The following is a 23,970-nucleotide window of genomic DNA, read 5'->3' on the forward strand; positions in this document are numbered from 1 at the left end:
AGTTCTGTTTCTGTGGGGATGCTCCTCATTTTCTACCTGAAGGCTGAGAAAGAAATTGTAAACTCAGGTGTGACCTACAAACAAGCAGGTCTTCCTATTTGTGCTGTTGATTTTGACAAGTCCAGTGGCTGGGAGGGGATTAGCATTTAAGTGCGGGGAAATGCCACTTTGGCACTTTGCAGTTCAGATGCCAGTGCAGAATGAACTGTGAAGTGGAAAAGTCTGAGTCAGTTTGAGAGCTGTGCCAAGAGCATGAAGTAATTGAAGAGGAGAGATGTTGGGTGTTGGTGCTGGCTGGGGGTTTATAAACTTGGAGCTTATTATTTTTGGGAAAGGAGAAGGGGCAAATCCTAAATATGGCCTTCTAAGTGCTTGAGGATATACATAGATATAGACTTAATATGTTTTAACATTTATGAGACCATATGCCAGGGATTCTCCATCTAAGCTAAGTGCAATAAATGTACTGGATCCCTCATCTGGTATGGACTTCTGCAGGAGATTAGCAGCTGCTTCTCTCCCATGAGCTGAACTGGGACCTCTTCTATTAGAAGTGCTGGTAATGAGACAAAGATCCTACTTCCCTGAGACATGAAGAGTAAGTGCTCTGCAAGATCTGTCTTTAGCACCAAGAACAATAGGATAGTAGGATCTCTTTCCCCATCACTGGAGGTGTTCAAGGCCGGGTTGGATGGGGCTTGTAGCAGTGTGGTCTAGTGGAAGGTGTCTCTGCCCATGACAGGGAGTTGGAACTGGAAGATCTTTGGAGTCTCTTCCAATTCAAACCATTCTATGAAATTTCACACCCTTTCCCTTGTGAGGGGAAAAATAGTTATTTTATATATTGAAGCACTAATTTACAATTTTTTTTGTCTGGGGCATTATCTTCTGTTGTGCAGAGTTCCATGCAAAGCAGCCACTTCTATCACAGAGCTCAGAAAGGCTAGTTTTGCTTAAACATTCTTATTTTACAATGTGCATCATGGTTTATGTACAGTGACAATTGCTCCTCACTGTGTGAACTTTTGGATTGCTGGGCTGAGCAAAATCTGCACAGTTTTCTTCTAAACACCTTTCTTTCTTACCATAACTCATTACTCACAGTGCACCACTATAATTTATAGATGGCTGTGCCTCGAGGAATGAAATGACCTCTGTCACTATCACATAAATAAGGCTTAGGAGTGCCAGGATTTTCATATCAGATGGAGTAGGCTTCTTTCACAGTTTATATAGAAATAGTGGCATGTTATAGATTTATTTAAGGCTGCAATAGTTTCGTGAACATTATGCTGCCAACATTACTGTCTGAAATAACAAAATTGGAGCCCAAAGATGGGAGGAAAAAAAGGACACATGATGGCTATTAAAAAATAACTGGCTGTTTAGTCAATACAAGTTCAGGAATGTCGGCCGATAAATCTCAGCTCTTTTCTAAGGTTTGACTGTGTATTAAAATATATCAATAGCTATTCTATTATGGGACTGACCTATTACCTGGAGACTTTTTTACAGATAAAAAATAGCATAGATATCAATCACCTTTTAGGTGATTAAAAAAAAAATCTTTTTGCTTCGCTGTAGTTTTTTTATCAAGAAATGAACAAAGATACCAATTTCAGGCCATGAATCTGTTGGAACCAAATGCAGATTATCGTGCAGGTAGAGGTGAAGAGCTATAAAGGTTAAAAAAAGGAAGCAGTTTTCAAACACTACAAATTCTGCATCCTTGGGGGCAAATTCTGTGCCCTGGCAAACAAATTCTGCACTGATTGCCACCAGTGCACCCTGGCAGTGCACAGCCATGGGGATGATATCACTGGGCTGTGCATGGAGAAGGGGAAACAGAACTGGAAAGTGCCCCCAGTTCATTGTCTCCTCTCTCATATGTCTTCTATCAGGGGAATCTGGCTTCCCTTTCATGCTACCTGAGAGAATAGTCTTCCACCTGCATCTTTCATGGCCAGGTGGAAGCTGCCAGCTGCCTCTGTGCAGTGGAGTTTGGTACTCAGGGTTTGATTCTCCTTTTAGTGCCATCACCTTTCCTCTGGGGTAGCCCTAGCAATGCTAAATTTCTTCAGATTTACACCACTGAAGGGAGGGTCTTCTCCTTTGTGACTCCTATTAGACATCCAGACTAGGATGGAAAACAGGGTGAAATGTTTTTTTTAATCTTTATTCTGTAAAAACAAATTCTCAGTTACAGCTGAAGCTTCGTCGCTTGGTTTTTACCCATGATGATTTATGAATTATTATAATTAGTCAAATAGGCCATGAAGACCTTTAAAGAAATCTAACAAGGAAGAGAACATTTTAGTCTCACTAAACCCACTAAATTAAACACGTAGTTTCAGCAGAGGACAAAGAAGGGCTTACTGAAAACTTAATATAATAAAAATGGTCTTATAAAGATTTGGCAATGCTACTAGTTAACAGAACCATATTTTCTCTGAATCCCTCAGGATTGTTAAAACTAGATTTGAAGTGATTGCAAGTGAAATTATTTTGATGAAAATATCTCTTCATAACACAAACTTGTCTTAAACTGGCAGAATTATCTGTCTCATAATATGTGAGGGCATCATCAGTCAGATTCTGAACTCAGGAGGCATAATTATGAGAAGAAATGACAAAAACAATCCTATCTAGATTGTGCTGCTGTTATAAATGACTTATTCTTTCAAGAACTGGAAAAAAGTTTAGAATAATTTCTTCAACATCTGTCTAGGGAAGGATGGGATCCACCTGTCTAAAAGAGGCAAGGGAATCTTTGGCACCAGTCTGGACAACTTGGTGAGGTGGACATTAAACTGAAGGACTCAGGGATGGGGTCTGAAGTGGCAACACTCTCACCCTTGAAACCAACTGGGGAGCAAGCCAGGCCAACCAGAGCAGTGAGATACTGGGCCCAGTGCTGTTCAATGTATTCATAAGTGGTCTGGAAGGTGGGATCAAGAATACTCTGACAGAGTTTGCCAAGGATACCAAAGTGAGTGGGGAAATTGACATTTTGGAAAGGAGAGCAACCTGTAGGAAGACCTGGGTAGGCTAGAAGAGAGGGCTAATAAGACCCTCATGAAGTTCAGCAAGGAGAAGGGCAAGGTCTTCCACCTGGGAGAACATAATCCAGGAGAGTGGTACAGGCTGGGATCTACCCAGATGGGGAGCAGCTCTGTGGACAGGTACCTCGGGGTCCTGGTGGACAAGAAACTTAATGTGAGTGAACAATGTTGCTGCTGTAGCAAAGAAAGCCAACAGGATGCTGGGCTGCATCAACAAGGGCATCACCTGCAGAGATAAAGAAGTCATCATCCCACTCTACCCAGCACTTCTCAGACCACATCTGGAATACTGTGTTCAGTTTTAATCACCACTACACAAGTAAGATGTGGGCAGGCTGGAGAGGGTCCAGAGAAGGGCCACAGAGATTACCCAAGGCCTGGGAAGCTGCCACGTGAGGGAAGGCCTGAGAGAACTGGATTTGTTCAGCCTTAATACAAGAAGGCTTAGGGAGACTTCATCACCATGTTCCAGTTTTTAAAGAGTGGCTACAAAGAATATGGAGAGTCCCTTTTTGCAAGAAGTAACATGGAAAACATGAGGGGAAATTCTGGTTAGACACAAAAAAAATTTTTTTTCACAAAGTGAACAATCAGCCATTGGAATTATCTCCCCAGGGAAGTGGTGGATTTCTCAACATTAGAAATGCTTCAGGTTCAGCAGGACACAGTGCTGGGCTGCCTTCTCTAGACTGTGCTTTTACCAAGAAAGTTTGGACCAGATAAAGCTTGAGGTCTCTTCCAGCCTGGTATTCTATGATTCCATGATCTCAAAGAAGAGCTGCAAAATGCCAAGACTATTTCCAACCTACTTTTAACACAAGACCATTATCCCTGTTTATTTCTTTAGTTTGTTGTAGCATCACTAATGGCCCTCTGCCTATAAAAGTTATGAACCTAATTTAACTTTAAAAGTCTTGTTTCTGTAGCATGAAAGGCCATGAATTCATACACAAGTCAATTTTTTTCACATCTTGTATTGGTTTCTGTTTTGTTGTTGTTGTTGAAACTAGATCTGTGTTGCTGTGTAAGCCATCAAATATACTTCTTAAAGATTGTTTTGTAATGAACTCTATCTTTCAGCGTGCTATTGAACCAAGAATTTGGAATCAGAGAGGCAGAACACCATGAAAAAGACCATAAAGTAAACCTCCCTCTATTTTAAAATGTGCTATCCTTTTTTTCTGTGAAAAGATGTGATTGTGTCTCTGATCCATGGATATAAAAATTACTGAGCGCATATAGCTGAGCCTGCCTCTACCGCAAATTCTCACTCTTGCAAGATATGAAAAGTAACAAACAAAAATTGGCTCAGGCACATGTAGCTATCACTTATACAAACTTCATAGCATTAAAGCTGTACTGTAAGTGCAAATATTCAAGTTGCCTTTGGAAAGTGGTAAAATACCTTCCATGAATTTACTACAATTCAAAGAAACGTTACAAGTCCTGAATCTGGTTAATGTTATTTAATAATCCTGTTATGAAACACTTTCAGTACTTTCTAGTGCAGCAATTGCAAGCATGAGGAGTGAGGAGCAGCACTAATAAAAACACAGGAAAGGTTTAAGAAAGGGATCTGATCCCCCCAAGTGTTTGACCTCTTTTTGCTGAAGGCAGGGTGGCGTTACCGTGTCTCCCAGTCTGAGATTTGTGCCGTCCATCTCTACGTAGGAAAATGACTCCAGGGTGGTCTCCCGGTGGATCTGCTCTCTCTTGCCAGGGCTGGAGAGGCGTGACCAGAGCACCACGTACTGCAGGGAGGGCTTGGAGGGAGGGTGGCTGTAGATGCACTTCAGGTGGACACGACCTCGCACGAGCTCAGGAGTTATCACTGGTTGCAAAGACAGGCTTGTGAGTCTGTCTGGAAGAGGGAAACAAATGAAGGATGTAACACAAAATGTTATTTTAACGTTACAATTGTTCACCTCACTAGAAGGTGTCAGTATAACTAAAGGTGGGAGAAATGTTACATTTTATATTCCTGTGATTTATGAATCATGCAAGCTAGAAAATGTGTTTCATGTGAAATGCAAAAATTGCTAATTGTGTACTGGCTACCCACTGTTGCTGTAGTATTTGACCTGCTTTTTTTTTAATGTGTGTGTGTTGGGTTTGTTTTGGTGTTTGTTTGGTTTTTTTTTTTTTTTTTTTTTTTTTTTTTTTTTTTTTTTTTTTTTTTTTTTTTTTTTTTTTTTTCTATAAGAGAAATTTTATGGAAATGAAGCACTCAGATTAATACAAATTAATTAGTCTGGCAAAGGCCATCAGCTTTGCATTTCCCTGAAGCACAGCCTTTTGATCCAAGTTTTGCAATAAGCACAGAAGAGATATGAGAAATCGTTATGTTGCAGAGGTAAACTGACTCTCAGAGAGCATCCAGCCCATATTGCCATGCTGTGAAGATCCTTCCAGGCTGTTTTGGGATGTATCTAGGCCAGGTCTGCTCAGTTTAGTCTCCCTCTGCCCAGAATAATGTCATTGCTCTAAAAATACAGCCTGCTTTCTGCAGGCTTCAACAGGTAATGAAGTCTGAAACCTTTCTTCCTGTTAAACTCACCTAGAAAGTAGAAACAAAAAGATGTATAATAGCGTAGGGGGATGTTCTTTCATCTCTGGAGACAGGGACTCAAACAGAACATGAAGCTGGTTCAGATGCCTTGAAAGGATAAATAAAGTAACTTTTTTGGAGGAGAAAATATTATGGGAGCCCAAGCGAATAAGTTATGAACAGAACGGAGAACGAATGTGTTAACATCTGTCCAGGGCAGATAACAAGAGGAAAGAAAAAGAAAGAAGTTACTTTAAATATGAGTAAAGACCTGTTGTTTATACCCTTTTCTATTTTGTTTCTAGAGAAAAGCTGCCTCAAGCTGTGGCTCACACCATGACTTTCTGCAGGAAATTCTCCCAGAAGGACAGAGTTAGGTGATCAGCTCATGGGAGGATGTGAGCAGAATTGCAAGCACAAATGCTGCTTTTGCCAGCTGTGTCCTTTCTGACAAGTTGTGAAGCTTTAAATTCATTTTGTTTTGCAGGTCAGGAGCGCTGCCCAGTGTCCTGCTCCCGAGCCTCCAGCAGAAGGGGCTGGGGAATTGACCCCTGCACGGAGCCGTGACGATGCCAGCTGGACCCAGCTCTGGGCCTGCGTGAGGCTCCTGTGGTGCAAAGTTTACAGCTGAATTTAAGACACTGAGGTACCCCCCCCCAGTAAAAAATGTTGTGCGCTTTCCATGCAATGCATAATACTGCAAGAACATCCTAATTACAAGAAAAGGCTCGGGAGGACTGGCCCTCACTGAAATGTTGAGGAAAAAGGTGAAAGTTTCAACAGCAGTGGTAAGGAAAAGGCAGCAATTCGCTGGTTTGGGATAGATGGGAAGGGATAAATTTTCTTTTATGAAGAACACAGGCAGATTTACCTCACTAAACAGGTATGAATCAACAGAAAGGACAAAATTAACCACCCAAAAGGTATTGGCAAAAAAGTTCTTTGAAGAAGGGTTGTAGAAATCTTATAGTTTATAAAAAAGCTAAGCTTAAACTGAAAAATTACTCTATTCAGTTAAAAAGTAATTTCTGAGAAAGAGTCAGTTTCATTTATTTTAATGGATTTTTTTTATTTAAAATAGTGAATTAATCTCATATTCTTTGAGCCTTTCTTCCTTCCTCTTCTTTATGTGGGAATGCTAAAATATTGATAAAGATAAGAAAATAGTTATCTTTCTCTTTAAAATTTATTTAAGCTTGGATTTTGCCTGATTGAAAGCTGATAACTCTAGTTTCTCAATGTGTCATATCTCTGTCCAAAACACTGAAAGGAAAGTATAAAGGTAATTTATTTCAGTTTTAGAAAGAAGTGTCTTTTCTGATGAAATCTATATGCACCTGAACACGCTCTAAAGTTCAGAAGGTTTAACTGAATGAGCAATTCCTTTCTGCTTTTCCTTTGTTTCCTAGCTACCGAACAGGGGATGCACCTCTTGTAGTAGGCTGAAAATTATTTCTGATGAAAACAATTATATAAATGTCATGAAAAAGATGTTATCAGTTTGTGGGGTTTTGTTGGTTTTTTTTGTTGTTGTTTTTTTTGTTTGTTTGTTTGTTTTTTGTTGTTTTTTTTTTTTACTTACAGAGTTTCAGAATTATCTGTTATTTTTTTTTTTTTTTTTTGAGGGGGGTGGTACTAGATTATTAAAGATAAGAACAGACCTTAGAGACAGTATCCTGGATACAGTGCTTCACTACAGCTGAGATGCTCCCACTCTCTAGCTTTGCAACTTCAAGCCAAAGTAGAGCCAAAGACAGCAGGAAAGGTTACATGTGAGCTGTAACCAAGCAAAGAGCACTTCAGTAATACACACCAGATTACATTTTGTACTGGTAATAAGAGCTATTCTTCAGGAACACCTTGGACTGCCACTGATTTATTTCCTACACGGTCTGCATCTTACCGGGAGTGACGCTTGACTCACAAGGTCACCGAGACATGCACTGCAGCACCAGGACCTTTGAACACCCAGCCTGAGAGGCATAAGTAATCTTATTGATAAATACCTCACCAGCCCTCACCTTCTGCACAGTAGCCCATGCATCCTTGAGTGGGCTGCAGGAGGTACACAAAGAATTCCCCGCAGTTCCTGACGGCGACAGGTATCCGAAACAAGCAGCAGTCCCTGGTGCCCCCAAAGAGGACCTGCCAGGTGGCACAGGCCGTGAGCCTCTTGCTCTCTCCAGGAACTGGCAGGGATTCAGACTTCAGTGACAGCCACACCGGAGCTTGTGTCCCACATTTGTTCATCTGAGGATGCACACAAAAGAAACCATTTGGAGCAAGTGCCGTAAGACTCCATGGAGAATCACTAAAACCCAAGAATTTGAGTGTGGTGAACATGGAGGGTCAGAGAAAAGGATGTGTAGGTGGGGACAAAAATGTCTTGCTCAGTTTAGAGAGGTGACTTTATACAGATAAAACTCTCAAACACAATAACTGGATTTCAAAGTATTTTCCTCTGGTTTTGGTTGGTTCGTATGAAAAAGATGAAAGCGTATAAACAGGTCAGATCCCTTCCCTGGGGAGAACCTTTGGGTCACATCAGGTGGCTGGGCACATCCATGCTTCACCTGTGACAGAGGAAAGCAAAGACTGACAGAGCATGAGGGACAAGGTGTTAGGACCATCCTGAAGCAGCAGGTGATGCTCAGAGCATCACACCTCATCACTTGCCTACAAAACAGCTACAGTTTCAGCTGCCATGGTCCTGGCAGCTCCTGCCCTACCCTTCCAGCAGGTACTAGACACATCTTTGGGGCCTGGACCTCTAACTCATTCTTGAGGAGAGACAAATACGCAGGATGTACAAAACACATGTGCAGTATATGCACGACAATAATTTATCTTTTTTGGTTTTACTTTCGGGCTTTTATCTATTACCAAATTCCCTGAATACCCTGAACACAGGAAATCCCAAAGCAGAAGGAGTTGGTTCTAAGTGGTTTAAGACTGATTTCCCTCTCCCAACTTACAGAGGGATGTTCAGGCATCTCAAATCTGAGCTGCCCTCTGTACCTGCGCTTCTCACTGAATAAAAGAACATGATTCTCCAAGGCTGTCTTTAATTTAAGTACCTCAGTGAGGAGATTAGGTATAATCAGAGCCTTATTAAATATACAAAGCCAATTACAATGGTGACTCGTTATTCTGCATCATTACCTAGCATTTGCCAATATGCAAAGCACAGAGGTATTTGAGCTAAAGTTCGAAAATTATTACCAAATACTGACAATAATTTAAGTCTCAGACATCAGTCCTATTCAGCAGAGTGTGACTGCTGCATTCGTTTGCATTTCTTCAACCAGAGACAGTGAACCATCTCTACCAGTCTGAACTGGGGAACAACTTCCTCCCAGTGTGAATGTTTGGCTATAAATCACACTGAAAAAAACCCCCAAAACAACCCCATTGTTTTTTCCTGTTGGTCCAGGTTTGCTGCTTCACTTTTAAGATCAAAAGTTGTTTGTGACAGCAGAGGAAGCACTGAAAGTTAAAGGATAAATTTATTGAGTCATGCACCAGTGCCCTCCTGCAGTTTGAATTGTATCTGGGAGTCAGATGAGCCAGAAAGCGGGGTCAGGGGACTGGGGGTGCACACCCACAAAAGGAAGGGTATTTGAAGAAAATCAAGCTTATGGCATGACATGGTCTGATTTCCATTTGGATCTAATTATTTTCAGGCTTCTAAAACCAAAGACTCCAGGGAGACACCACTGAAATTGCCCAAAGGTTTTTTCCCCCTGAGATGTGGCAGCAGTCAAGCAGAGGGGCTGACCCTGCCCTCCTGTTTGGTGTCCTGGTGCTCTTGCAGAAGGCACCAGAGCTCACACAATGCAGCTGGTCCCTGGGGAGGAGCAGTGTGCTGTCATTGTGCTAACAAAGGAGAAGAGGGGATCGACATGAAAATGCTTTCAGGTGGAATTTTAGGGCAATCCCTTCCCTTTCTTTCTTTAAAAGTCACTTTGTGTGTAACTTTTTAAGAGGTTTGTTCTATTTATTTATTTACAGCTTTAAGGGACACAGGTGTTCTCTGAGCTGGGAAATATACAGATGACAGGAATTTGTTGCATACTGATGAACTTTTGACCTAGAGTGTGAGATCTGGTGAAGTAGCATGTTTCCAAAGCACATTTATGAGCATACACTTGTACTGAAAGGGCCCAGGAGAATGAAAAAAACCCGATATCCAGTGGAGATGTATGGGAGCAGACAGAAGGATGGGAACTAGAGCTCAGTGGTCTCTGCTTCATGCTCTTCTTGATGAGATATTTACACCTGGAATTTCCTCTGACACAAGGAAACTGAAAACTGCACTGTCTCTGCGTGTATGAGTAAAGATTGCTGGATTGGAACATTATTTTTGAAATTACACTAAAATGCAGGTATTAGCAAGTGCACCCTGATGATGTTTTGAACCACACAAGACAGGAAAGATAAGAGATGTGGGTAGCAGAACAGCAGGGAGGAGTGAGTGCTGGAGCTCAATAGGTGTGTGCAAGCTCACAGACCCTTGAAGGAAATGGTCTGGAAAGGAGACACAGGAGACCCCACCCATCCCTCCCACGGCACTCCTCTGCTCCCACTGATCCCATGGCTGCACTGGAACTCACTGTCTGAGCAGGAGGAGGAGAAGGGATGCTGGCATCACACTTGCTGTGACAAGCGTTCCCAGTGCTCCTAACATCCCTGCAAAAGGCTGTTGCCACCATCTACTGATATTTGGCTGCTGAATAGTGATTTTCATCATTTTGAGGTGACTCAATCTCTGAAACTATTTGTGTGTCAAGACACATTTGCACCTGTGTCTCAGCAAACTGAAAAAATACTCTTAGGATTTTCTGTAACAGACCATTTCCTGCTGAAGATAAGCTATTGTGTCCATCTGATGCTGCCTTTACCAATGTCGCTGGAGCCAACATGTCAGTGCTGATCCATTGTGAGTGTGAGTGTTGGGCTGCCTCTGGCCAGGCACAGGCAGTGCCTCAGTTTCTCTGGTTGCTGCCTGACCTTGGGCAAATAAATCACTTACTCTCTGTGTACCTCGCTTCCTTATCTCTCAACCAGAGGTGGAGGTGGCTGAGATGGTAACAGCACTTCCCTGCCTTGAAGCGGTGCTGAGAAGATAATTCATTAGTGAGATACCCACCTATCTGCTGTGCTGTGGGCCATGTAGATAAATAGACAGATGTGAGTTTGTTCTGGCTGTGAAAAAAGACAAAAAGCATTCCAAACATAACAGTGGGTCTGTATCCCTTGTTAACGCAGAGAGGGAAAAAAAAAAAGCTGAAATAAGAGGAGGGGGATTTTCTCCCTCTGTATTTATCCTCGCCACAAGTCTGTGAGCCATTTCAGTGCTCGAGAAAGTATGGATTAACATCACTGACGTCAGCCCCAGCAATGTGTGCAGGCTTCCTGATAACCCCCCACTGGCATCTCCGGCACCCTGGATTTGTCCTGGCAAATCCTGCACTGAAATCGCATGAGCCAGACAGTTCCTTGTGTAATGTGCACAAATTACAAGCAATAACCAACCCTTCTGACAGATTTTGCACCCAGGAAAAGTCAGACTGTGAGACAGAAAGTTATTGTAACAAGCTATAATGCAGTATTACAGGCTGGCCAAGGAGGAATTTTGTTATAGATCAGGTATTTCTGTTTTCCTGGCAGCTCTGTGGCATACATGAATTTATTTTCTTCTACAAGCTGCATGCTGTCCGTCTGAGTCAGGCAAGTTGCCCCACACAAGCTGAAAGGATTTGCTGCATGAGACCTCTGTGAATTAGAAGACAGTTATAAAAACAAAGTCTAGGAGAAGAGGTTTCAAAGAGCCAAAATTTTTGAGTCCCAGCTGTGGTATAATTAGCATTAAATTTTGTAGCTGTCATAGGGCAAAGTAACCAGAAAATTAAATATAGAGGTAGCAAATGATTGGCATTTAGGATAGAGCATTTATCTGCAATACCTACAACTACAGATACTCTAAGGATGTTGTAAAGCTGTGGGAGTCTCACACCATAATTCAGCAGCATTTCCAAAAGGAAGAGGAATTACACAGCTGCCTTCACAGAGAAGCAAACGCCACAAGTTTAGGCATTCAGTGACACAGCTTGCACAAATAACTTCTCTAACACAAAAGGGAGATTTTAGGCTGTTGCCAAGTTTCTTTAGTATCCTTGCATACTTTATCCAATTATTGTTAAGTGGCGTTTTTAATCTTCAAAGCATTTTGTAAACCTTACCTAATTAATCTTCACAACACCTCTATGTGGAAGGTAAGCATTCATTAAGTATTTTTGATTCATAATTAGTCACCAGCTAATCATTTAAATACTCCAATTTAGCAAACCTAAATAAAAAAAAATAAATAAAATTTGTTCCCTCTACCAAAACAAGGAGACAAACCATTATTGTTTAATCCAATGATGTCTCCTTCCATTAGGTTGGAGTTGGGAGTATCAACAAGTTTGATTGATTGAACACTACAGTTCTTCATAATTGCACAAAGAAATCAAGCTTGATTGTTCTTGTCACTTGGGTATTGCTGAAATTATGCTGTTAAAAATAAGTAGCACCATATGTGAGAAATGCATTGTTTTAGTTGGATGGAGATGGAAGGCTTTTTGGTGTGCTGCTGGTTGGCAGTTAAAGCATTGTGATTTTACATCTGTTATCCACTCAGAACTTTACTTTGCCTTATTTTTTTTTAATTTCTTTGTAGCAAGTTAAAGTAAATAAAATTTTTTATTTCAATCTGAGCCCGAACTCCACAGTTTACGTCAGGAATATCTGTAGTAGCAATTAAACTGGTGCCTGTCTTGTGTTTTCTTTTAAGCACATGCCTCTGAACAATAGAGGCTGTAATTGTAATTTCTACAGAAGGCTTTTTGTATGTCTGAAAAACAAACAAGGAAAACAAAGCCTCTTCATACCTACCATTATGATTTGGAATATTCACATATATGTGTGAGAAAGAGAATTACAGATGAAATAATACCTTGAAAGTGTCACTTTCTTTTAAATTCGTAGAACAATTGCAAAGCAAAGTAGGGTTGGATCCAGAGCAAAGCAAAAATTGAAACAAAATGCTAAATTAATAGTATGCAGCTGAGATATTGTGTTTTTATTGTGAGTATAAAATGCTCTACAACAGGTTAAAGAGGAGGGAATTAAACTGACTATGGGAAAAATAAACCTTCTCCTTCTCCAGAGGCTGAAATATTAAGCATCATAGGCAGGTTAGATTTGGAGAGCTTTAACATGACCTTGTTTTATACACCAAAGATTAGCATTTAAACCTGTGTTTGAACCTAGTACATATATATAAAAGTAAATTTGTGTTGTTGAAAATGCAGCTGTTGAGAAAATGCCAGCCCTTACTGCATAACATGTCCTTCTGGTTACACTTATACAGTGGTACATGTATTTAGAGCATATAAAGATTTGGAGATGGTTTTGCTGATTTAGAGGATCAAATTTCTGAAGAAGGGTGTTGAAGTAATATTGGTACACCATCATAGGCAGGTATTACTGGGCATTTCCCAAACAGAGCGCTGTAGCCATTACTAACCTGTAGGAAAGCTTGTTACAGAATTGTGTATGCTAAAAATTACAGTCACAGGACTGGCTCATGGGGGAGAAATTACTTTACAGTGTTATACAACCCCTATCTGAATCCAGAAGCCCCTGAACCAAGGGTTGCTGGGGATTGTTAATGTGCAAAGGTGAAATTATTCTCCCATTCCTGCAGTTCCCTCTAGAAAAACACATTCAGCTGCTGGTGAGGACAAGCACCTGGGACCAGTGGACCTCCATGGTAAGGCAAGAGGTGACTGAAGGCTTCTGCCATGCCTGTCAACAGGACTGCAGGAAATGGAGCGAACCAAAGGACTGCCTTAAGACTGGGAGGAAACCAAGAGTAGAGCGATTGCTGCTCTGAGAGGTTGAACTTGAGCTGACAGGACCTGGTGCTGTGCCTGAATGTTTTTGCCACCGCAGCTGTGGGTGTGCAGTGATTTTTGTTAATGTTGACTTAACATTTGCATTAATCTCTCCACTCAAGAAATATGGTACCAGGAATCCTCTGTTTCGTGTTTGATAGTGGCAGTTTTTCAGTAGTGATCCTGTTTTTAATCCCTTTCTTTTTAGCTTATTATTTTCTGTGTGCAATTGACTACTCAAAACTGAAAATATGAGCTTTGTTTGAGAAGGAATGAAGCCGACTCGCGTGTGTGGTATCAGGAGTATCATTGCTGGCTCCAGAATCAATTACTCTTTGCATAATCAAGTTCTTAACTGATATTTTTCTGTAAAATTGCAGAGTATGACTCATGCTTTTTTACCCCCACGTAAATGAGGGGAAGGAGTGCATTTGCAGCCCTGTTTCTGGCTTTGTTGTGAGTGTGGTGTGGCATTTGCTTTACAGGCAGCAGTGTGCACTGCTCCACTGTAATCCACAGATTGATCTTTTATCTGACTGTGGAGCAGATTTTCAATAACACTGGTGTGTTATGTTCTGTCACACTTCCTTTTAGTGTTTATGTACACATGAGGCTTGCCCATATGTACATGTATACAGATGTATGCATATAAACTGTATAATTTTAATTCAGAAGCTGGAATTTCTGTAATTGATGTGTGTTTTTCCCATATTGGTTGTTAAATACTCCTCTGTATTTTTAATAGATTCTCTGTTGAGCTTTAATTTTTCTATCACTATTGTTCTTCCTCTGAAGGTCATTTTACTACTAGGTATGGCCATGTCTGTGCATTCTTTCTTGCTACTTAGAACACTGCCTTAATCTTAGTAAAAGCTTCCCTATGCTTTCTTCCTTTAATGTTTTTGCCTTTCACAGAGAACTGGGCAGTTCTTGAAGAACAAACTGTTGTTTGTGGTCTGTAGGCAGCAACCTCAATACCTGGGGATCCAAAATTTACAAGTTTGTGTTGCTTTTCTACTAGGATATGGTTTTAGATGGGGAAGTGGCTGTGGCCAAGAGAGCGTGCCCAGGATCTGGTAATTGGTGTGCCTCTGTTGGGAGAACGGGAGGAAAGATGAGGAAGAAATAGAGGGAGGAAGGTCAGGATCATTCGTTACCCTCCCCACCCCCCCGAGAAATTCAGCAAGCAAAGCCTAAGTTGGAAAACTGTTTCAATCAAAACCATTTTGCCACTGGAGGAATAAGTTTACGTAGAGCAGTTGGATTCAAGGGGTAGAGAGTTCAGGAATACAATTAACATTTTCACTTCCTTTGACACAGAAGCTTTTGGGTTTTTCTTCTGTCTTTTTCCCCTTTGTTTTCCACTTTTTTATTAAATTAGTACATGAGAAGCAGCTCCTTAATAGCTGTTACTCATTTTTCATTGTGAAGTTTGCTGTGGCTCTCAGCTGTGACAAGGTTGTAGTCTGGGGCTCTCACATCTTTATATGACCTGGTTCTCCTCTCTGTTGAATATAATGCTTCCTATGGCTATGAAACTACATGCTGACAGGGCCATATTTTTATTGTGGAGGGTTTTTTATGGCAAGATTCAGAACACAGGCATTGAGAGCCTGTCTGGAGGAGTCAGCTACCCCTGCCCAGGACACACAGCCTGTTCTGGGTGCTCACCTCCCTTGTGTACCCCCAGCAGGTGCCACTTGTCCTTCTGCAACTCTCTGCCACACTGGGCAGGACATCTAAATTTCCATTAGGATTTAAATCCCTTCTAAGCTCAATTGGGTGACAAGAGCCTTTACCTACTAACTTGAATTAAGAAGTTAATCTTATCCACTGATAAGCAGCTAATTGTATCGGGCCAGTATCAACAGGGTATCACCTGTTTTTATTTTACAAGATGCTGGAGTAATGTACTTTTTAATTCTCCACCCACATTGTCAGGCTTTATGTGGTCTCTTTTCTCTTCTATCTGTTCAGGGCTTTGTCTTTGACTTGTTTAATTAAAATCAGCTCACTCCAGCCAGACTGGAATGTCCAATAATAACAGCTTATTAAGGAGTGAAAGCTGTGCAGTTATTAATTTAAATTATTTTGTTCCAGAGGTTTTGCTCAAATTAAATGGAAAACCAAATTAAACAATGATTTAATTAAGTGGAAGAGATAGAATGTAGAGGCAGATTTAGAAGGTGAAGATCTAAAAGAAGCATATTCTTCCAGTTGTGACATCTAACAGATGTAATCCTTCATCAGCATGGCGAAGCAGAGATTTACTGTCATTCAGAGGATAATGAAGAAACCAATGGCAAGCATTATGTTACAAGATAAGAAACTAAACTAATGAATATAGCTCCACAAACTTGAATAAAAAACTCCAGAGAAGAGGTTAAAAGAAACAAAGCATGTATTGTTGAAAAGAAATCTGATACAGTCAAGCATTGCCACAAGCTCAAAATTTCTGAAATAAAATGACAAGTTAAATAATATTATAGAACACATATAAACTTATAGAGCAATTTGTAAAAATATACTTCATAATGCGTTGGTATATGCAAGGATGACCTGCCATGAAATTAATATTTCAATAGTAATCCTGCCAATTTATTCATGTTAATTAGATTTATGGTCTGTGTATAGAGCAAGTTAGAAATCCCACAGAAATAACAGCTCTCTCTTAACATTTCATTAAATGTTAGATTATTAAGATATACTTCTCTTGTGATGAGCTCACAGGTCCATTTTGAATGGATATAAATCATATTTTGATAACTTTGAGAGGTTTCTCCAGCTTGGGTAGCATTACCTGATACCAAATCTCCTGGCACTCTAGTTTGAATATTTAATTTCTAAAGTAATTTACGGTAATTAGTTTATTATTTTGAGAATAATGTTGTTTAACTATGCGTTGAAATTATTCTAACCTCCTGCAGCTGAGCTGTCTGAGGTGGCAATGACTTTAGTTGGGGGCTCAAGTTGATCTGGAAACAACGATTGCAAGTTAAATGTTATTGTCATACAGATTAAACACACCAATAATTGTCTTATTGGTTTGTCCCTTTTAGAGAGCAGTCTTATGTGGTGGAGGGTTTTTGGCTCTGGAAAGCCATTAGCATATTTATGAGACTAAAGAATAGAAGAAATTGTAATAGCAGAAAGAGACTCAAATTTATCTTTTCCTTCTGTATCACTACAGCTCTCTTTAAATCACGTTTTCTGATTTTTCCCTTCTGATTTTGTAAGAAGAACATATTCCTAACTCACAATAAATTATGTGGGGAAAGAGCCAGGTCACAGAATCCATTCTTAAAGCAATAGAATTGCTTGGAAAAAATACAACTTCCAGTGGCATATGTGGATTAATAAACATCTCCCTTTAGATTTGGTAAACACCTGGTTTTATATTTGACTATTTCCAAGTGCACAGAGGTCCTAGTCTCTGATTTGGATGTGACAGTGCTACTATTGCTGTTGATTTTATTGTTGTGGTTGTTGCTGTCGCTGTTATCATTGTCATTATTATCATTATTATCATTATTAGAGTGGTTGTCCCACTACCACTCAGTCATTGCAGTCTACCGGTTATGAAAGTACAGAGATGGATAGAGAAGAAAACTACACCAAAGGGTTTATTGAAGTTCCCCAGGGTTAGTGCTCAAGTTTTACTGACTTCGATGCACCTGGTTGGCATCTCTGCGGGTCTGCCATGGATCAGGAAGCGGTACCATGCTGGTGGCAGGGAGTGGTCACACACCAGGTCCTCACTTGCTGTTCTCTGCAGCTCCAGGGAGTCAAACCTGGTGCTCCGGTAGGGATTGCGGAGGATCCGGTGTCCTTCTGGTGAGCACTCGGGAGCTGGACAGGGCAATGATTAAACAAGTTGAATCAACTGGGTACTGTTAATAGATGCTTAAAGAGGGCTGTGTCCTTTTATGTTTAGATGCAGTTCAGGATTGGGCTAATTTTCGAGGCAAACACCAGGAAAAGATCAAATTTGGAATTAAATATGTAGAATTGTAAGGTTGGTAACATAAAGATATTGGTTGTCTAAATTTTCATCATACCTGAATCAAGACCAGAAACCTTGTCCTTTTAACATGATTTCAGCCTACTTTTAGTGATTAACAGTCACTCCCCCTCAGAAATTAAGTAATGTTTTGAGGTTCCAAAGCCCTGTGACCTTTGAAAATATATGCAGGTTTAATTTTAATTTAATTTTTAATTTAGTTTACTACATGCATGAGCATTTTAAACATGGTATAAATTGATGGTCAAGCATAAAGGTGCACTTCACATACTTTTAAATATGCTTTTAGAAGAATCAGAACAAGAAATGCTAAAAGGGGGGAAATAAATGATGTTAAAACAACGGTACAGAGTTTTTAGAAATCAGCTCAAGTTAGGCCTGCAAATATTCAAGCTACAGGTAAGACTCACTTGAAGCATAAAGCCAAATACATCAGAGCTTCTGTGTGTGCTCCTCAAAGTGTGAATCAAACCTGCTGCCCTTTGGTATGTGTTTGTTTACTCACTTGCCCTGTTTATTTTCATACAACTCTTGATTTTTCTACAGAATATTTGGTTCTTATCACCTAATAAAAAGAAGCCTTGCAATGATTATTTTAGAAGTTCAAAGAGCTGATCGTGTAGAAAAAAGGGTCTTTTCTTGGTTGTCTGAGACATTTCTTGATGAGGCCAAGCCCGTTTTCACTGTGTCAGCAGTGATAGAGGGTCACGGGAGCAGACCGAGGTGGAGCTGCTCTGCATCAGCAACAGAAGGCTCAGCTAATTTCTTGCTGCAGTAATCTTTAATTGCTAATGATGATGTAAGAGGCAGAGGCCACGTTGCAGGAATTGCACAACCTGGCAGTGAGCAAAACCCCCTTTTCGTTGTAAAAAGGGCTTATTTATGTGACAGCGTTGACAGAGAATAAGACCCCTCCCCATAACATAATTTTTCAAATGTCACTTTTCAGATTGTGACTCTACTTTAATACTATGCCAGTGGCACTCTGAAACACATTTATCATTTTTATTTTATTGACAAGATACTCAGAAGGTCAAAGTCAATCCATTTATGGAACTATTTTTAAAGATTATTTTGATTGTGCCAAAGGCAAGGCAATGGTATACAAGACAAATGGGGACAAAATGTAGCATAACAGAGCCTTTATTGCAATTTTCAGGGAACTAAACTGTCAAAGCCATTGCAATTCCAATGCAAAATTCAGCTGAATTAATACAATTGCCTTTTTAAATAAAAAAAGAAGCGCCCTAAGCTTTTCTTTTCTACAGGTAAGAGCCATTTTAGAGAGGGAACACTGGGAAATATTGCTACTCTAATTAAATCTGGGATCTGATTCCCTTTCTCAGAGGTTCTTTCTGGGGACCACATGGAGACTGTCCTTTGCTAATTCTAACCCAAGGGAAGAAGTGACATTTCAGCAGAGCAACTATTTTACACAAATGAAAAGTTTACCCATATTTAAAAACCCTTAAAAAAATGCAGACCTTTGCTGACCCCTTCAATATCACTCAGTGCTTTGGGAGTGTTAATGGGAACAGAATCTTGGCTCATGATGCCTTTTGCTTGCCTGATTTAGCTTCTTTCTGAACAAAAGACAAAGGAGTCTGAAAGCAAACAGCTCTTTGTACAGTATTGCCACAGGAATCCTGCAAAAACATTGTAATATAATTAATTGCATTCACTTTCTCAATAATAATAATAATAATATCAAATAGTGCCTTTAAATGTAATTAATAGCCTTCTACTCAATACGTATTAGTTATAATTCAAATTCACAGCACATGTTATGGTCTTACCAGTGATTAACTACTCTGTCTAAACAATGCAAATATATTAGACTCTGACACACAGATAATTATTTTTGATCCTTTGCACAGTTTTGTTTGCAGTTGTTCAGAAAACACTGTTTCTCGTGTTCACTGAACACTGCACATAGGACTGGCAAGGGGCAGGGAGGGACTTGGAGGAGCACACAGGACAGGCATGCAAGGTCCCTAAGGAGAGGGGTCACCCATTAAATTTAACAGAAGCTGGGACTAGAGCCATGTGTTCACTCCCTAAGGAATATACATATGAAGCCCTGGCTCAAACAGCCGCCACCTCTAAAGGCCCATTTTACCCTCTATTAGCTGTCAGAGTGTGTTTATATACCTGTGATTGGGTTTAGTTATGCTTGGAGGCTGTCATCCAAGAGGCAGCAAGGCAAATTGATCCACTGTCAGCTCCCTCGGAGTCAGCTTGACGGATTTTGCTCCCTCCCTGATGCAGATCAGACCGGAGCACATGGAGCTGATGGCATTGCAAGAGCTCACCCAGGTTTTGCAGAAAGCCATGAGCAAAGCGACCCCTCAATTACCGAGTTTTCCTTGTTAAGCACTGCTTATTATGGCCCTATGACAGAATGATTGTAAACTTTAACGTGCAAATTGCAGGCCATGGTACAAGTTAATTACCACTGGCTTTCCCGCAGAAATAAATGAATCGCTGTAATCAGACTACATTATAAAAATGTTATTTAAAAACAGCAAGAGGACACAGCTGAGCCCTTTTGGTTGCTCACCTGAGAGATGTCCACCTGTACTGTATGGTGGCTGCAGCTTCACTAATCAGAGGAAGCCTTCCTGTTCATTTTTAATTCACAGCAAAGTCAGGTACAGATGTCAAGCTTGTGTACAGTGATCAAGTGCTCAGTATCCCAGTCATCCCCCCCTGTTTTGGGGAAGAATAAAAGTCCACATTCATGTCTCGTATGGAGTCACTACTACTCTGTTGTATGCAGGTAAGGTTGTCTTTAAAAGGAAATATTTATTTCTTTATGTAAGAGAAACTTAGAAGTTTAATTTAATCCAGCTCTGCCCCTATAATTGTATTAAAAAGACTTATGAAACAAATGATGGCTTTTCAGGGAAGTGGTCATGATGACCATTCATGTTTCCTTCAGGAAGGAATTAAACTGTGCAGTGAGATTTTGTGGCTCTCAGTCCAGAGCTGTTGGAATTAAATGCTGGGTGGTAGCTGGTGCTTTAGTCTCCTGCTAAGAGCTGCTTCTTCAACCACCACCACCCTCGATAAAGGGAAGGAACTGTTGCTCAGACAAAAGGATGTTTTGCTTTACTAGACTTAAAAGCTTATTTCTTTTTAAAATATAACAATTTTGCAGTGGCAGCTTGTGGCAGAGAGACACTGCGTAGCTCTTTTCTGACACAAAAAGCAAACAAATAATAATACCTGTTGTAGCTGCTAAGTGAAAATGGCATCTGAGTAACTCTGGTGACATGATAAAGCAAGTCCTGTGGGGAAAAGCCTGTCTTCACTGAAGCCCTAAGGAATCTTGCTGTTAATGCCTGGAGGTTGAGACTCACACAAAGTTAATGTGTGGGAAAGGAGGGGCTGCCTATGGGCTTGCTGAGAAGGTGAGAGCTTCCTGCAGAAGGCAGAGGCATCCAGAAATACCCAAAGGAAAATGAGCAGGAAGTGAATGTCTGAACTCTTGTTTCCCACTGAAATACTGCTCTGGGCATGGGGTTTGGCCCTCAGCTAAAGGAGACATTGATGTGACCACAGCTGGAGGAGGATATATGTGTTCTGGTTCTGGGAGCAGCAGCCTGGAAGCCCACTCTTGGTGTGGTGATCAATATTATATGAGATGGCACTGAGGCTCCATCAGCGACCAGCCAAACAAGAAAGCAGAAAGTGTTTTTAGGGTATTGCTCTGGGATGCCCCCAGCACAGACCCACACATTTAACACCTTAAGCATCTGCTGGCTGCAGCTTATTTCAAGCAGGTTGGTAACTGGATGGTCTGGAAGCAGCTGAGCCACCTGTACAATTCTTGGGCAGAGGTGTTCGTGGAAAAGATGCTGTTGTGGGAGCACCAGGCATTTGCTGAAAATCTGTCCACCCTGGCTGATGCTCATGGCCATGGGAGGAAGCATCAGAAATATCAGGGAGAAAACCAGGAAAATTGGAGTGGCAGGTTGAAAAATTGAAAGGAAATAATTTGCTAGACCTTTGCTTTTGTTTCTACAGGCAGGTGATAGAGCTTTACCTGTCACTTTTGCTCCCAGTAAATATCAGTGGCTTATGTGGAAGAAGGTTTAAGAAGCTGTGAGATTTTGTTTGTTTGCTTTGAATAGCAGCTGCAAATCAAATAATATCAATAGGTGATGGCAGCTAGAGAACCCTGAAAGAAATATAGTCCACAAACCTGAAGTGCATGTTTGCTCTGGGCAAAGTGGTGCCAGCCACACAATATATCTAAAGGGCATTCTAAAGCCTTGTGAAATAACTGGCAGATCAAAAAATAATTTTTGTGTGGAGAGTGAATGAAAACACAGTGACAGATCCAGGTAAAACTAACCAGCAGCACCATTTGGAGATGGGATGTAATAATTCTGTGATGAGGAAAGCTGGGTTACCAAACTCAGATTTCTTTCTTGCCATCACCTCCCATATCATGGGAACCCACCTGGAGGTTTCCCCTAAAACTGCAGTAAGGACTGGAAAGTGGGGCTGCCTAACAGCTTTCACATGGCTTTGCTCTAAGGCAGAGCAGGGAGGTGCTGGGGAGATTGTAAGTATGACATTTGACAATATACATGTAGGTATATGTCAGTATGTATATCTGTATATTAATATATATATACGTTTCAAATGATGTATAACAGTACTCGTATTTTTGACATTTGTATGACATACAGTGAATTTTTGAAGTCCCTCCCTCCCTGGCAGATTTTCAGATTTCCGCTTTTTGTTTCTTACAATCCACAGTGGAACAAACTGTTTCCCAGAGTGTTTGACTGTCTCTTCACAGGAAAATTATGGAAGATTTTCGTCTGGAAAAATCAGTCCGAAATGCCGAGGCTGTTAAACCATAACTCCAATTAATTGCAGACAAAGGATGTGTTTGCTTTACTTTCTTTCTACTTTAGAGACAGAGGGAAACCTTTTAATCTCCAGCCACTGCCATGCCCAGGGGCTGCATTTCACTGATGCAGCAGAGCTCAGGTGAAAGCTCCTGAAGCTTTCAGCGTGTCAGTGCCATCACTTCTCCATAATATGATTCACCATCCATTGAAGTAGAGTTTGGGTAGAAAAGGAAAGCAGATGTTGAGAAAGAGAAATTCTTTCCAAGGTCTTAATGGATATGTTCAAAACAACAGTAGAAACCAATGATCTGACAGCATTTAAAAATTCCTTTTGGTGGATGCAAGTTCCAGCTGAACAATTATTTATTAATAGAGAAGGCACTTGTAGCTAAGGAATACCTGACAGTTTATTAAAGACAAAAGTTGCTGCCTTATTTCACCAATACTTACTAAGACTTTAATGCAATTATTCTGCCTGCTGATGACAAAAAATTTATTCCTAGCAGTATTTAGAAGCAGAAATTTTTTGTGAATATGACAGTGATCACTAAATTAAGATGCTTGAACCATGCATGCTCCTCTGGTAGATAAAACATAATAATTTTATTAAAAACACCTTGATAGTTAATAAATAAAACTATTTTCAGAGAATTCAGAAGCAGAAGAATCTCCTACTGAACTGAAATGATAAGAAAGCCCATTGTATAAATGCCACATACTCATAATAGCCAGGTCTTGAACAAGTCATAAAACATTCATAAGGTAAAATTGATAGAGATAAATGAACCATTGTGCAAAATGAATGTAATTATAGAAAAATTGACCCAGGAAGAGGCTTTAGCACCTGCTGAAAAGAATAAGACATGTTTGAGACATGTTATTTGTACTGAATAACAGACAGAATTGAGAAGAAGGAAAACCAAGCCAAGTAGGAACATGGTTTTCCAGGATTCTGCTGCTTAAGACTTCCCCTTAGAAGTTTTTAAAAATAACCCCCTTCTTGTAACCCAAGGATCTCAATGTGCAATTAAAGACTCTCTAACGTGTATGTCTTACAGAGTAAGCACACTTCTTTCAAGGCAGGCTTTAGACTGTTCCACTCTAGGATTCCACTGTGTTTGGAAAAAAACACAGCCTGTATACATCCTTCTGCAGTGCCTGAGTGTGGTCCAAGCACCAATGACAGTGGCAATGATATGGGAAGAGATCCCTTTCCCTATTCCATCAGACCCAAGGATGCTCTATGCTACATCTTTGATATTTTATATTTATGGTATATGGAACTGAAACTCTTACTAGAGTTTTCTCCCATCAGGCAGAATTAGTTAGTTTGTTGCTCAGTTCTTAGGGAATTCTGTTCTTCTGCACAAAGATAACAGCACTTTCCCTGATGGAAAGCACAGTTGAAAAAAACCCTCCTACAATCTGAAGGTGTTGTCTTTATGATGCATCTGAATTTCATTTGTCTGGGAACAAGGTCACTTATCATCCTGGTCTTCTATGAAGTAAAGAAATGTACTATTGACAAATC

At 40.4% G+C, this 23,970-nt stretch overlaps 1 protein-coding gene across 1 annotated transcript in view; it reads right to left on the minus strand.

Moving 5' to 3' along the window:
- LOC114002759 (von Willebrand factor D and EGF domain-containing protein-like) overlaps positions 1-23,970 on the minus strand; it is a 182,790-nt gene that overhangs the window by 128,050 nt on the left and 30,770 nt on the right. Inside the window, exons 2-4 of the mRNA XM_039386360.1 lie at positions 17,215-17,399; positions 7,632-7,860; positions 4,691-4,923 (exon numbers count right to left, since the gene is read on the minus strand). Of these exons, the coding sequence (XP_039242294.1) occupies positions 4,691-4,923; positions 7,632-7,860; positions 17,215-17,399 (647 nt within the window). The remainder of the gene's footprint in view (positions 1-4,690; positions 4,924-7,631; positions 7,861-17,214; positions 17,400-23,970) is intronic.

Source organism: Pipra filicauda, unplaced genomic scaffold (assembly GCF_003945595.2).
Source record: "Pipra filicauda isolate LSUMZ 115617 unplaced genomic scaffold, ASM394559v2 scaffold47_size6085603_pilon, whole genome shotgun sequence".
Classification (NCBI taxonomy): Eukaryota; Metazoa; Chordata; class Aves; order Passeriformes; family Pipridae; genus Pipra; species Pipra filicauda.